The 15,072-nt window shown below is 51.0% G+C and overlaps 2 protein-coding genes across 2 annotated transcripts; one reads left to right on the top strand and one right to left on the bottom strand.

Annotated features, from left to right (window-relative positions):
• The first annotated feature begins 2,321 nt into the window (after positions 1–2,321).
• On the top strand, positions 2,322–5,979 carry LOC101155368 (stanniocalcin-like). The gene is made up of 5 exons (XM_023960431.1): positions 2,322–2,496; positions 3,553–3,695; positions 3,769–3,876; positions 5,180–5,283; positions 5,353–5,979. The coding sequence occupies exons 1-5, from the start codon at positions 2,379–2,381 to the stop codon at positions 5,648–5,650; spliced, it is 771 nt and encodes a 256-aa protein (XP_023816199.1). The 5' UTR covers positions 2,322–2,378; the 3' UTR covers positions 5,651–5,979.
• A 669-nt stretch (positions 5,980–6,648) lies between these two features.
• On the bottom strand, positions 6,649–14,853 carry LOC101155126 (fibroblast growth factor receptor 1-A). The gene is made up of 17 exons (XM_023960425.1): positions 14,495–14,853; positions 11,768–11,884; positions 11,585–11,683; positions 11,342–11,514; positions 11,147–11,270; positions 10,884–11,074; positions 10,335–10,479; positions 10,067–10,257; positions 9,863–10,002; positions 9,477–9,598; positions 9,293–9,403; positions 9,007–9,197; positions 8,675–8,797; positions 8,534–8,604; positions 7,886–8,023; positions 7,698–7,803; positions 6,649–7,151 (listed from the first exon to the last, which is right to left on the bottom strand). The coding sequence occupies exons 2-17, from the start codon at positions 11,868–11,870 to the stop codon at positions 7,053–7,055; spliced, it is 2,127 nt and encodes a 708-aa protein (XP_023816193.1). The 5' UTR covers positions 11,871–11,884; positions 14,495–14,853; the 3' UTR covers positions 6,649–7,052.
• Positions 14,854–15,072: the final 219 nt, after the last annotated feature.

Genomic DNA, 15,072 nt, shown 5'->3' with positions numbered 1-15,072 from the left:
TTTCAGTCAACACCTGAGCCTCAAACTTCCACCTGAACGTTTACCCAGCAGCCACTGCAGCAGTGGTCATATTTGCCTGCTTTAACTTTTTTTGTCCTAAAAATCTGTTCGTGTCCAGCGGGGGGGCAATTATTTTAAGTCGGGGCCACATTGGGTTTTAAAATTGGATAGAAGGGCCGGACCAGGAGCAGATGCATGGAGTGAGAATGATACAACATGGAGTGTAGATGAAAACATTTATATTGAAAATGATATTCCAAAACAGAATATTCTGGAGTTTTGAGTTTAAAACTTTTGTTCCCATTTGAGATCATTTTTTATTGTGAAGCCCTTTGGTTCCTTCAAGGAGTTATAAAGTGATATATGAATAAAGTTTCATTCATTCATGATCCTTTTAATGAAATAAATAACATTATTTATGAAATAAAACTATGATTATGATAACACTATGATTGACAAAAATTCAGGAAAATAAACTGATACATAAAAACCAATAAATAGTGGATCCTCTGCTGTCATAATTTTGCAGAGACTTTGAGCTCCTCACGTCTGTTTGTGCAGCTGTTCTGTGTTCTGCACGTCTGTTTCTCATCCACTGACACTGAAAAAGCTCATTTCTGTGTCTTCTGCTGCAGCTAATCATATTTCTGTTACCTTTTCACCAGAACAGAGTTCCTCGTCTATTGCAGGAGTTACGTTCTAAATATAATCAGTGAAATCCACAGAGAATGATTCCAGACGTTTATGGCAGGAAAACTCCTCACTGCATAAAAACACTTTTCTCACACAGACATGAACAGTTTCACACTTTCTGTTTAAATTCTCAAACCTTCATAGAAATTACATCCAGAATCTTAGAATGAAAACAAAGATCTGATCGATCTGTACAGGAGACACGGAGAAGATTGATTGACAGGGTCTGACAGCCAATCAGGACACAGAACAGGGAGCTGTTTAAAAAAGGCAGCATGATCGCTCAGAAATAATGATTTAAACCGGGAAAGATGAACTGCAGCGTAGAGAGGAAAGACTGTCTTCAGTTCTGTTTGACAGATTTTAGAGGCTTTCAGGTTGGAGCACAGACTGCGGGGGGGGGGGGGGGGGTGTAGTAAAATGTCGCGTTTTGATCGTGTGGCCAGATTAAAAATAAAACCATGGATCTGTGATATTGTTCAGTGGGCCGGACCAAACACTGGAGGCGGGCCGGATCCAGCCCGCGGGCCGCAGTTTGCCCACCCCTGGTGTGCAGGAATGCAGGCGCGTGCACTGCTGCCCTCAGGTGCCGCGCGGCGACCCCTCCTGACCTGACTGGTGAACGTGACTGGAATCTCAAACCGGACATTTCCGGATCCAAAAGGTGTGGACGCACGACGCTGGAGTTGGCTTCCTATTAGGGAAGCTCTGAGGAACATTCCACTGCCTTTTCCACAGTAAGACCACTTAGGACCAGGTCCTGTTCAAAAACCACAGGACCTGGTCTGATCAAACCTGGATTAAAGTAGGATTTAAACTGTAAAGTATACATCAAACACAGTTTCTGATTTGAGAAAATTACAAATAAAAGGATTTTATGTAGTTGACTCATTTAAAATGTCTTTTTTTTGTTGTGGGCTGAGCTATATTGTAGGCAGACGACACAAAGTCACAAAACAGGAGGCAACAGAATTCCAAAGACAAATATCTACTTTTAAACACAAAGCAGGAAAGCCACAAAGACTTTAAAATGATTCAACAAAAAGGAAAGAAGGTCTATCCATTCTAGTTTAAACTCTGTCCACTTTTCTCTCTGACATTTGAATTTTCATCTCTTCCTTTTTTAGTTTCACCTCTCTCTCAATCGGATCTCCTTCTCTCCCTTCCTCATTTTCAGAAATCAGATCAAGGTTTCTCCGATCAGAAACTGTTTGATGTATTCTTTACAGTTTAAATCCTACTTTAATCCAGGTTTGATCAGACCAGGTCCCGTGGTTTTTGAACAGGACCTGGTCTTAGGTGGTCTTACTGTGGAAAAGGCAGTGGAATGTTCCTCAGGAAGCGGCGTCGTGCGTGAGCGAAGGTCCACATTTGGAACATCAACTGTTGAGCTTCAGTTTAACATTTGGAGAATTAAATGAACTAAAGAGACTTTTATTTGGCTAAAACACTTGGATCCGTCCAGAACCGGAACCTCAGCTGGAGGCTTACTTTCTGTGGGTAAAATTCAAATCATGCAAAAAGCTCGGAAATTCCCGCCGGTTGACGCGTGGAAACGGCCCACGGGCCCGCGTGCGCTGATTGGTCCGTGCACAGGGGGGTTCTTATAAAAAGGGGCGTCGGGAGCTGCAGACTCCAAATCCTTGAACACCTCCCTCCTCCACCTGCTCCACCTCAGAGAGAAGATGCTGTGCGCCTCCCCCCTGCTGCTGCTCCTCGGCCTCTGCGCCGCCGCCGCCGCCTTCCAGCTGCCGCCGGAGGAGGCCGCCCCCCGCCGGGCGCGCTTCTCCGCCAACACCCCCGGTGAGTCCCTGCCTACGGGGTCCCATCAGGGTCAGTTTAAAAATGTCTTTTAAATGTGAAGAAACACAATTGGAGCCTCAAACCTGTTAATGTCTTTAGATCAGCTGCTGGTTTAGTATTTTCAGTCTTAGTTTTGTCCAGTTTTCAAATCTGTTTTTATCCTCTTTAAACTCATCCAACGATCTACAACATCCTGAGGTCTGCAGGAACCGGGACGGGACGAAAGTTCTGAATCCTGAAGAACAAACGGGTCAAATGGAACCAATACATTTGTTTTTCTCTTCTGTTTCTAGTTGTTCTCCTTTAAAGTTTATTTGTGTGTTGATCAGATTTTTTTGGTTAATTAATGCTTCCTAAAACAAAATCCAATAAAAAAATGTCAAAATAACTTTAAAAGCCCAGAAAATACGGTTTTGTGTTTCTGCAGGGTTAGAAATGACCCACATTTTCCTTCTGCAGGCTCTGATTTGCTGAACCAGAACTGGACAGAAGAAACTGAAATGAAATGGTTTCATCAGAATTCTGAGCTCAGAACTTTTATTAAACTAGTAGAATGAATAGTAATATTCCTACCACATCATGTAAACGTGTCAAACCTGCAGAAAAGCCGAGTTTTTTAACCTTCCACGGTGTCCATGAAGGCCTCACCTCCTCAGACGGGTCGCTCCACGGTGCTGGAAAGGTTTTTGTTCTGACCCGGAGACCCCCAGCAGACCTGAGGGCCTGAAGGCTCGCTGGGGGGGGGGCATCAGATAAACCAGTTTGAATGAAAGAATCTCTGATCCTGAAGCCTCAGATTTCTAAATTGTGTTTTCTCGTTCTGGTTGTCCAGCTGTAGGACATAAATATTGTTTTCAGGCAAAATGTAGGAAAAGTCTCAACATTTTTAAAGTTTCATGGAAGTACGTTTATTTAAACGCGTCTCTTGTTTTATGAGACTTTCTTCCACTTTTACCTGTAAAACTGCCAGCTTTTGCATCAGTAGTTTGTGGACCAAACCTGAGGGAAGGTGTCGGTCTGATGCAGAAACCCTCTCTCTCTCTCTCACCTGTGCAGGTGAGGTGACTCGATGCCTGAACAGCGCCGTGGCCGTGGGCTGCGGCTTCTTCTCCTGCCTGGAGAACTCCACCTGCGACACCGACGGCATGCACGAGATCTGCGAGCTCTTCCTGCAGTCCGCCGCCAGCTTCAACACGGAGGTGAGCGCTCCACCCGCCGCCGCTCCGCCTTCTGCGCCGGCCCCTCCCCCTGACCTCTGCCCCTGCCCCCCAGGGAAAGACCTTCGTGAAGAGGAGTCTGCAGTGCATCTCGCAGGGGATCTCCAACAAAGTCTTCCAGGCCATCCGGCGCTGCAACATCTTCCAGAGGATGATCGCTGAGGTTTGCTCTTTAAGCGTTCGCCCGTTTCCGTCCGGACCGTCACCATGGTTACCAGAACCTCAAAGGTTCTGCTGGAGGAAGCAGCGGTTCGGATTCATCCTGACCACCTTTGAGCGTTTTTCAGAGGCCACCTGAACGGCAGATCTAGACGGATGGATTCTGTGGGGGTCTGAGCTCTGGGGAGGGGTTGCTGAGGTTCAAATATGGGGGGGGGTCATGTTTAGCCGCACCCGACCACCAAACTCATCCAAAAATTTATATTATGATCAAAAATGTCTTCATGAGAGGAAATACGAATAAAATTGTACAACTATTATAAAAAAATCTCTTCTACTAGAATCAAAACATAAATTTAAGATTTAAAAAGTTGTAATTTTAAAGGTCATATTTTTTATTTTGGAAAACTGGAGTGGTACATTAACAAAACGATGACCCGTGTTCGATTCTTGAGGTGTGACGTCGATCCTGTTTGTTTCCTGAAAAGTTCAGGCGACTTTAAACATTTAAAGAAACTAGAAGGAGCTGAAAACATGCAGGCTTGATGCTACATTACTGATGGAAATGAAACTTAAAGGGAATAACAATAATAAAAAAGAAAGAAATGATCAAAGATGACCATGAATAAAGGGAGAACAGCACAATAACCAAAAAGATATTTTTCTGGTATCGAACCAGCGACCTCATGCACCAAGGATTCTCCATGTGTTTCAATGGAGGCAGAAATCCTGGAATATCTGGAAAAGTTCAAGGATTTGAAGGAGCAAAAGTCACAGCTGGAAAATACGGATAGAGCTGAACATTTGAAAAGTTAAACGGTTGAAATAGAAGAAACGTTGTAGGAGATAAGCGGCAAAAAAACAGGAAGATGCAAGAATAAAGACAGAGAAACAGGAAAACAATGATTGAATACTTTGGAGCATTTAACTTTTGAGGTTTTTGACTCAATTCTCCTAAGATTTCCACTTTTTATCTTGTAATATTTTCCTTCTCTTGCGGTGGCTCTGATACTCCGTCGTACTTTCAGTCAATATCCTTATTTAACATGTTTGGTGTTTAGTTATGAAGTTTTAGACACTTTACCGTTGATCATGGGTGTCCGTGGCTTTATTTAGAGGCAGCAGACTGACATTCTTAACCAGAACAGCTTCAGGATCCATTTGAAGATCCATTGATGTGCTTTTCTGTTGGTCTTTGTCTCCTGCGTTCCGGTCTGAGCCGCGGCGGCGGCGGCGTCTGCAGTGCGTTTGCTGGAGCTCTCTCTGGAACCTTCTGTTCCTCCAGTGTGAATCTAATTGTCTCTCAGGTTCAGGAGGAGTGCTACACCAGTCTGGACATCTGCACCGTGGCCCGCACCAACCCCAACGCCATTGTAGAGGTGGTGCAGGTCCCCTCTCACTTCCCCAACAGGTGAGTGCTGCACCTGCGCAGGCAGATCCCTGTCCGGCTGCAGGATGGCAGACTCTGCTGTGACTGCAGGTACTACAGCACGCTGCTGCAGACGCTGCAGGCCTGCGACGAGCAGACGGTGGAGGCGGTCCGGGCCGGGGTCATCGCCCGGGTGGGTCCCGACATGGAGACCTTCCTCCAGCTGGTCCAGAACAAGCCCTGCCCCCCCGGCTCCACGCGCCCCGCCTACAGCAACCCGTCCAGCTGGAGGAACATGCCGGTGTTCAACATCCAGCCCAGCTTCACCGACCGGGACCCCACCCACCTGTTCGCCAGGAGGTCCGTGGAGGACCAGGACAGGCAGGGGGCGGTCCATGCCGAAGACTAGACGTCTTCATCAGCACGCTGACACCCCCCACAGAAGAAAACTGTAGATTTAAGACGACGGTCTCTTAGTCCATCCACAGACTTTCTGAACACTTATTCTAATGGATATTTATTAACCTGACTTATGAGGGGGGGGGTTAGTTCAGGGGGAGGGCCGTGGGGGTCAGGAGCTCCACGCTGGACGTGAAGCTCTCTCCACTACTACGGCCCAAAAATGTGGAGAAGGAGATGAAAATGTGCCGTTTGTTTCAGAAATAAATCTTGTAATACGGTCAAAAACGTTGCTGTCAGGAATTATTGCTCATCAATAAACAGGAAAAACAGAAATTCTCTGAATTGTGAAGCTTATCTTTTTAAAAAAAAGTCTGTTTTCATGCTGGTCTGTTCCTGAAGACCATCAACAGGTTTTTACTCCACAAACATTTTTTTTGCTGCCAACAACTGTGGCGCTCATTGCAGTACCATCAGTCTCCACGCGGGGGAGCACGTTCCCCGTTACAGTCCTCCAGAATCCCGCTTCCCTCCTCCTGAGCTGCAGTCTGCAGCTTCCCTCTGAGATCAGGGAATTCATCATCAGGTTTCTGTTCTAGATCATGAGGTGGATCTGCTGCTGCCTCACGTTTGTCCTGAGTCACCTGCCTCCTACAAATGACGGAGCAAACTGGCATCAAACCATCAACCTTCTCTCATTGGTTCTAATGGAGTTAAGCAAACTGACAACCCCGGTTCCATTTTTAAAAAAACCTTTGGGACGACCATGAGAAGAGGCTGAGCTTCGATGTGAGGAGAGCATTTCCGGGCACTGCAGAAGGTGAAGCTCATGCACGGGGAGCACCTGTTACGGCAGGTGAAGCTCGTGCACGGGGAGCACCTACAGTCTGCAGTTCCTCAGAAGGCCACTAGAGGCTGGTGTGGGGAGGAGCAGCTTCTCGTTGACATTTACATTTTTGGGAAAAAAATGTTTTTTTTATTTGAAACAAAAAGCCCTCTGCTCCAAAAGTTGTTTGTAAAGTTTAATGTCATAAAAAGCGACCGAGCACACGGACATCAGGAGTCAAAAGAATCCAGCGTGACGCGGTCCCAAACGGTCAAGTCGTTTTAACATCCGTTAAATGAAACGCTCAGCTGGAAGCTGGTCGTGTTCTAAGCAGCAGAAGATGGGGGTTAATCAATGAATCAGTTAATAAGTGATGGATTATGATAAAGGATGGTTACATGTCTTTCATCTGATCCCTGTGCCGCGTGAGTTGATCTTCTGCCATATTTACAGTATTTACACACATTCACAGGAGTCCTGTCTCCCTCACTGAGGAGGTCCAGATGTTCTTCACATCCATGCGGCTCCTCCTCCAGGCTGTGGGGAACCCAGGAGGTGCAGCACGAGGAGCGAAGATCCACGGCGACTATGAAGACGTGCAGGAAGGATCCGAGGAGGCGCTGATAATCGGGGAGTACTGGACTGGAGGGTATTGGATCAGCGGGACGGACAGGTCCAGGTACTCCTGAGGAGGGGTGGGGGGCAGGAAGATGAATGTTTACAGCAGGGTCACTGACATGCAAGCCAGGTCCAGACCCGGTCCCAGACAGAACCAAACAAGCATCTCAAACGGTAACGTGCAGCCTTCAGGCTTTATGATGCTGCTTCAGACCAACTACACGCGTGTTCAGCAATCACACGACACGGCTGTGCCAATCAAACTCTACAGGCGGGAGAGACGGAGGAACGTTACGATCCACCTGCGATGAATCCCTGGAAACAAAAGCAGCTTCTGGAGAAAATTCAGGGAACAGACGAGGAAACGGAGAAAAAGACGGACGACGGAGGACGAGACGGATGAAGGACGAGAACCTTTTCAATTCTTTTGATCAAACCCTTTAGATTTTTCCTGAGGAAACTTCTTCGAATAATTCAAAGTTTTTGTAGAATCCTCCAGGTTTACTGAGGAAATGTGGGACTCCAGGTGATAAACGAAGGTCATGACCCCACACACCTTCATCCATAGAAGCTTCCCGTCAGGAACCGTCTGCTCTCTGTGTGATGATCTCACCTGGTTGGACATGAGCGAGAGCGTCCGGTCCAGATCTTCCACCAGCTGCTGGAACGTCGGCCTTCGGGACGGAACGGCGTGCCAGCAATCCCTCATCATCAGATACCTGAGCAGGCACAGCGTCACCTGAGGGCCGCACGCGTGCGCGCTGTGACGTTAAGCTGTGCACGTGTGGGGCCCGCACTCACAGCTCCTGCGTGCACGCTGAGGGCTTCTCCATGCGGTGACCCTCCTTCAGCAGCTTGAACAGCTCCTCCACCGGAACGCCGGGATACGGAGATCCGCCCAGGGTGAAGATCTCCCAGAGCAGGACGCCGAACGACCACCTGCAGAAACCAGGGGGAGGAGCTAAGAGCTGCTCTGAAGAAGGTCAAGCGCCCCAATGAAAACAGATCGTCTCATCAGAGGAGCTTTAGCGATCCAACAGAAACCCAAAACTATAATCACAGAACAGAAGAGAACAGGAGAGAAAACAACAGTTCCCCCTGAAAAAGTCTCTCCACATTGGACAGCAGCGCCCTCTACAGGCAGAGGGATGTAACAGTCTCAGAATTAAAATTAAGAAAGAAAAAATAAAGAATTTTCACGACAAATTATGAGGAAAAAATGAAACTGATCACTTAGAGAAGCGGAGAGTCGTCAGCGTAAAAATGTGAAAAGCCCATTTTCTGACACTGATGTCGCATAGAGGACTTTTAGGATCAACTCTGGACCAAGACTGGATCCCTGAGGGGCTCTATAAGGGGACGGGGCTTTTGGTTTTGGCCGCGTTCCGACCTTCATCTTCTGCTGTTGCTCCACAAACACTCCACCTTCAGAAGGAGCGGAGGACTCACACGTCGCTCTGGTGGGTGTAGATGCGGTCAAACAGAGCTTCAGGCGCCATCCACTTGACCGGCAGGCGGCCCTACGGACAGAGAGACGGTCAGCCTCTCCCCCACAGCAGCCCCACCCACCTCACTCTGCCCCCGTCTTACATTGGTGGTCTTCTTGTAGTAATCGATGTGGTGAATGTCTCTGGCCAGGCCAAAGTCGGCGATCTTCATCACGTCGTCTTCAGTGACCAGCACGTTCCTGGCTGCCAGGTCTCTGTGAATGCACTGGGGGGGGGTAAGAGAGACTAGATTTAGCAGAACTAAACAGAACCGGCCAGTGCTGGATCAGACCAGGACTAGACCTGGATCAGGTTTGGATCAGACCAGGACTAAATCTGGATCAGACCCGGGCCAAAGTGAACCGTCAAACAGTTGATGAAACATTTCCAAAGGAAAACTCCAAAAATGGCGTGAATGCTTCGTGACACGCTCACCTTCTTTGAGGCCAGGTACGACATCCCTCTCGCCACCTGGTAGGCTGCAGACACCAGCTCCCTGATCTCCACCCCCCCCAGCAGCGGCTGCCGCGCGCCGCTCCAGTACTCCCCCCCGACCGGCCGGCGCGCTCGCAGGTACTCCCTCAGATTCCCCTTGGAGGCGTACTCCACCACCACGTACAGAGGGCCTGCTCCGGGTCGGCGTGACCCGGCGGTGCAGAAACAGACGGGTTAACGAGGGCGGGGGTCTGTGGGCCGACGCTCCGCTGGAGCAGACACCCACCCTCCTGAGTGCAGGCGCCCAGCAGGTTGATGATGTTCTTGTGCTTCCCGATCATCTTCATCATCTCCATCTCAGAGATCAGGTCGGACAGGTCTTTCTCTGAGGCGTCGGCTAGCGGGAACAGCGGAGCGCAGCATTCAGACCGCCTGCAGGGGGAGCTCCACCTGAAGAGCGCGGCACTCACCTTTCAGCATCTTCACCGCCACCTTGGTGAGGCGCGCGGGCTTGCTCCTGTCCAGCCCCACAGCCTCGGCCAGCACCACCTGGCCGAAGCAGCCCTCCCCCAGAGGCTTCCCCAACGTCAACCTGAGGGAAAAGGTTTGAGTGAACGGGGGGCGGAGCCATCTGCCAAAGATTTCTGTTCCTGACGCACAAACGGCACCACCGTCAGCCTTCATCTGTCATCATTTTAGCTCACGAAGAGATTCAGAACGTTCAAACGTCTCAAGAACCAGGATCGGTTTCTGATCCACTTCGGGACGTCCTGACTGGATCCCCTGACCCAGAACTTGCAGGTGGACCGTTTGACCTCCTCAGAAATGGCGTGTCAGAGGTTAGCAGCGGGCTCACCGATCTCGTGGCAGCTCCCACGCCGGGTCGTAGGGCAGCTCGTACTCGGACACCCCCGCCAGGACGCTTGTGGCGGTGCTGGACAGACGGGACGGACGCATCGACCCTGACTGCGGGGAGGACGAGGACTCCACTGACACCTGCACAGACGGCGCCGCCTCAGGATCTTCACATCCACGGGGGGGTGCGGAGGCGGAGCCTCACCTGTTTCCGCAGAGTGATGCTCTTCTCTAACTTCTGGACCGCCAGCTGGCTGCTGAAGTCGCTCTTTTTGGGAGTGCAGTAGAGCCGGCAGATGACGGCGGCGATGGCGAGGACGATGATGACGGAAAACCCCAGGCAGTAGAAGAAAATGTCCAGGAAGGTCTGCGAGGGCACCGCGGACGGCGGCGGCTCTGGAGGCAAAAAGACGGCAAAAAGCTGAGGAAGCCTCTCCGGATGTCCCGGGTGGGCGGGGCCTCGGAAAGCGTACCGCTGAGCACGGTGAGCCACGCAGAGTGGTAGGACATCCCGATGGAGTTCTGCGCCAGGCAGGTGTAGACGCCGGCATCTTCCAGAGTGACGTTCCTCAGGGTCAAAACCTCCATCTCCTTATCGGTGGAGTTCAGACCTGCAGTCTGACAGGAAGGAGGAGGCGGGGCATCAAACCGGAGGTGGTTTCACTCCGTTCACGTCAAAATCTAACATCTGGAGAAAACCTGTGAGAGGATGACCACTCTGAAGAAACAAGCTCAGAGGAGGTTTTCCTCCCACAACCACACAAAGGTTCAGAGGTCCTTTCACAATAAGAGCCCCAGAAAGTGTCACAGACGGAAACTGAGTCGGCCTCTGATGAGACCGCAGAGGCGGCAGGAACGTCCGACCACAGCGCTGAGCTGCTTCTCGTCAGGCGTCCACCACCTGTCAGATGTGGCCTGACATGATGGAGTCCAGAGACTTTCTGCTTTCCGCCTGGTTTGGATCAGCTGGACCCAAACAGAACTGTGGACTGAGCGGAAGGCCTGCTGTGTGCCGTGCGGACCTTCAGAACCTGGACAAAGGAGTGTCCCTCCGGCCCCTCCCTGCTGCCGTTGACCACGATGTGTTTGAGCCACTGGATGTGAGGCTGTGGGTCGCTGAACACTCTGCAGACGAACTGGGCGTCGCCGCCGACCACGGCCGTCTGATTGGCCGGCAGGCCGGCCTGCAGGATGGGCCGGTGGGGAGAACGCTCTGCAGAGGAGCAGTTTGGGATGAGAGGAACGTGGTCCTCTGTCTGAGCGCGCTCAGAGAGGAGCATCTTACCCACGATGTCCAGCTGGTAGGTGTGTCTCAGGCTGCCGTGTTCGTTCTCCACCACGCAGGTGTAGTTACCTTCATCAGACGGAACCACCGACTCCATGATCAGACTCCAGGTGTGGTCTTTGATCTGAAACCCCAGAACCAGAACTTCAGACCTCCGGCTCTGCGCCGGCCCCCTCCCAGGGGTCACACGCCCACCTTGAAACCTCCGATGCGCTGATCTCGGCTGAACTCCTCCCCGTTCTTCAGCCAGTGCAGCGTGGGAACTGGGTTCCCCGTTGCCGGGCAACGAAACCGGACTGTCATGCTGGCGGGAACGGCGTGGAGCTGCTTCTCCATCTTCTCTGGCATCACCCACTGCGGCGCCATCGCTGCGGAGGAGGCGCAAAGATCAGAAAACGACAAAATGGGGCGTCGGCAAAGATGGTCTGAGAGACTGACGCTGCAGGTTCTCGCTGCTCGCCGACAGCTCATTGGACAGCTTGTTCTCCTCGGAGGAAGACTCGTCGTCTTCTTCATCCTCGGAGGATTTGACTGCATCTGGTCCAAAGGGAGGAGGAAACGCTCAGGTGGGAGGTCTGAGGGAGGGGGGACAGCAGCTGCAGAGCTGGTCTCAGGTCTTACCGGGGTCGGGGTCCTCCACCGTGGGTCTGGACTGAACCTGCAGGAGCTGAAGGAGCAGCAGGAGGAGCACGCAGCGGGGGGGGCCCATCCAGTCCAAACGCATGGACTCGCAGGGACCTGAAGAGATCGGAGGAGAACCGGTCACCCCCGCCAGAACCGAGACTGCTGCGGCGGGAGGATCCGCCTCACCTGGGCCTGGCCCCGCCCCCAAACACCCCAGCCTGGAAACGGCTCCACAGCATCCCATAACCCCCCTGAGCAGTTTCTCATCTTCCTGCTTCAGACCGTTTTCCAGGTTCCTCTAAGCTAAAGCCGTCCCGCTGCCGTCATCAGCTGTCCGGCTCGCCGCGGCCCAGACGGCTTCAGAACGGGAACTTCTTAGAAATGATCCAGAAAGAAACGTTTGTCTCCAGGATCCTGGTCTAGATCTGATCCACAACATGAAGTTCCACAGAAGCAGAATCTGCATTTCCTCCACTAAAGAGGCGATCCGGTTTCTGCGGGATCAGCATTTCTCCTCCTGTCCTCCAACGTCAGACCCAGCCAGCATGGAGGAGGAGCGCAAGGGGGAGGAGCCTCACAGAGAGGAGAGCCGGTTTGTTCAGCAGGAGGAGGTGGGAATCCGACACAGAGACGCGAGACGGACTCGTCAGGAGGGCTCGACATATTTCTGCCTCCAGGATGGCACCATCATCATCATCATCATCATGACCTCACAGCCTCCAGCGCCAGAGCTGCTGCTGGAAACCACCAGAACCGGGTTCCAGACCTGGGAACACCCACATAGTTACGGCTGAGAAAGGATTTCAAATCGAATCTGAGAGGGGAAACGTTTGGGGAAAAAAGTCAACGCTCAGAAGAAGATGAAGCTAAAGTTGGTGGAAGGTCACTTAGGTGTTCGCCGCCAGCGGGAAACGCCACCGTCTTATTATCTGGAAGAACTAAAGCCACCTTTAGGTTTCATCCGTCAGTTTGAGACTCGTGGATTTCTCAGGACTCCCTCCACGATCTCTGGGAACGCTACCATAAAAGATCTTCAGACTATCTGAGATCCAACATGACGGTCTTCAAGTCTGAGCGTAACCTGGAAACCGTCCTTTCGAAACCTCTAACCCGCTAAAATATGAGACTTCCTGGTCCGGTCACCCTGAGCTCAGAGCATAAATACATCAGAGTGTCATCTGCGTATTTGTGGTAGGATTTATGGTTGCTGCATATAAACCGGCCTAAAGAAAGCATCTAAAGATTTAACAGCAGAAGTCCCAGGATGAATCCCTGCGGGACACCAGAGCCAGGAACTATCACCGATCTCAAAAAAGTACTTCCTGTTTTGAAAATAAGACTTTGATAATTAAAGGTCCCAATAGATCAATGATGCGAGTTTTTTTAGGAGATTTCAGGACCACAAACGCAAAAGTCCCAAAGGTCCTGCAGGTTCTGCTTTTCAGACTCTACATCTTTGGGAGGACATTTAAACTGCAGACAAAACCACAAAACCCTGAAACCTGACAAGTCCAGACCGCCAAGACTCCAGTCTTCACAAACAGAAGGACTGGAGGCGGTTTGCCCCGGAGTTTAAGGGCATTTTCACACCAACGGAAAAGTCTAGACCAGAGTTCATTTGACGATCCAGAAGCTCATAAAGTCTCTAAATCTTCATTTCTGTCTGTTGTTGTTTTGTGAACAACCGATTATAAAAACTGAACCTAAAGTCAGAGTTTTTACTTGAATTCAACTCTTTGTGTCCTTAAAGATCATTTCAGAGGAACTTCTTCGATTTTACTGTGTGGCTTCAGAGCGCGCTCAGTGGGTACCTGCCTGTTATTCAGGAAGGCCCTGACACAGACATCCTTTCAGAATAAGAGCCCTGCAAAGCTTCGCTCGGACGTCCAGCCGTTTGTTTTTCCGTTTGGACTGAACCGGAGAAAAAGGCTTTTCAGTATTCAGCTCCAGACGCTCGCTGCCTCCCACGGACCCTCAAACGGGGGGGGGGGGGGGGGGGGGGGGGGGGGCTTGATGACAGAGGCCCCTGATTTGAACAGTTTGTTTGATTTAAATGTCTGTAAAAAAGGTGGTTTGGTGTTTATGGAATTGTTGACTCTATGAGCCTAAACACGTTTATAAAGATGATAATAGTGATGACATCCTCTGTGAGCCAGTGAGCCGACTCTAAAGTCAAGCTCCAAAGTTCCTCATGGATTCAGAAGCTTGAGATCCAAACACCAGAAAAACATTTCCAGCTGCAAACATGACTTCCTGTTTGAAGCTGAGAGAAAAGTAAGTTCATGGAGGAACCTGCAGGTGGCTCATGCCCCCCCACACACACACACATGATTTGATCCAATAACAACTCTGGGGGGAGGGAGGGGGGCCCTATCCGAATGTATGACATGACCACACTATATAGAACACATGTAAAGTCAGAAAGGTAGTTCTGAGCCCCCCCCCCCTTGTTTTTCTACTGGGGGGGGGGGGGTGCTGTCCCAGCAGCAAACCCAGTAAAGATGAATTCCACTCAAACACTTCAGAAAAGAACCCGGTGAGGAACCAGCAACCTGTGGAGATCCAATCTGGACCAGAACCAGAACAGAACCTTCAAGAGAGCAGCCGGACAGAACCTGCTCCTCTGTCGTCGCCCCCCCATCAGGATCTCTGTTCTTCTGCAGACTGACTGATGCTTCTCTGCAGAACAGCTCTGAATGGACCGGAACCGGACCGCAGACTTACCGACGAAACCCGAACTCCGCACGGACTCGGCTCTGCAGAGTCTGGGACTCGGAGCACAGAAGAAGCCGACGACAGCCGCTAACCTTCCCGAACCGGGCCGAACCCACTGAGCAGCGCTGACATAATCCTTCCGCAGCGACCGGCGATGGTTCGAATCCCGTCTCCGCCGCCGCTCTATCTAACGCGGGAGCCCGGCGGAAGGTTCCAGGTGGAGTGCGGCTCCGTCACGGAGCGCGTGTCCGCTCTCTAAGAAGACACGCCCACACTGAGGGAGGTGAGGGGAGGGGGGGTTAATACCAGAACCAAGGGTCTGCAGAACCGGGAGGTCCATCCAGCCGACGGGGACCCCCCCCCCTCCCCCATGCGCCGCTGATGTCACCTTTTAAGAAACACACGCAAACACACATTCTCACCTTACTTACTTCATGGGACCATCCGCACAAGTGTTGCCACGTGACTTTTGTGAAGATTTTTTTAATGCTTCCTCTGATTGGAGCAGGGATGACGGCACGTCTGATGGCTTCTGGTTCCCTCATTATCCACCAGAACATGGACCGTGACCCCCCCCCCCCCCCAGC

This window comes from Oryzias latipes, chromosome 12 (genome assembly GCF_002234675.1).
Source record: "Oryzias latipes chromosome 12, ASM223467v1".
NCBI lineage: Eukaryota > Metazoa > Chordata > Actinopteri > Beloniformes > Adrianichthyidae > Oryzias > Oryzias latipes.
This window is presented reverse-complemented; position numbering and strand designations above follow the sequence as displayed.

Excerpts from the sequence above, each read along its gene's own strand:
- LOC101155126 (XM_023960425.1), bottom strand. The coding sequence starts at position 11,870 with ATGCGTTTGGACTGGATGGGCCCCCCCCGCTGCGTGCTCCTCCTGCTG. Across the intron at positions 11,075-11,146 it reads CTACCAGCTGGACATCGTGG|AGCGTTCTCCCCACCGGCCC; the intron begins GTAAGATGCTCC and ends GCTCCTCTGCAG. Across the intron at positions 7,804-7,885 it reads TCAGCGTGCACGCAGGAGCT|GTATCTGATGATGAGGGATT; the intron begins GTGAGTGCGGGC and ends GTGCCTGCTCAG.
- LOC101155368 (XM_023960431.1), top strand. The coding sequence starts at position 2,379 with ATGCTGTGCGCCTCCCCCCTGCTGCTGCTCCTCGGCCTCTGCGCCGCC. Across the intron at positions 3,696-3,768 it reads CCGCCAGCTTCAACACGGAG|GGAAAGACCTTCGTGAAGAG; the intron begins GTGAGCGCTCCA and ends CCTGCCCCCCAG. Across the intron at positions 5,284-5,352 it reads CCCTCTCACTTCCCCAACAG|GTACTACAGCACGCTGCTGC; the intron begins GTGAGTGCTGCA and ends CTGTGACTGCAG.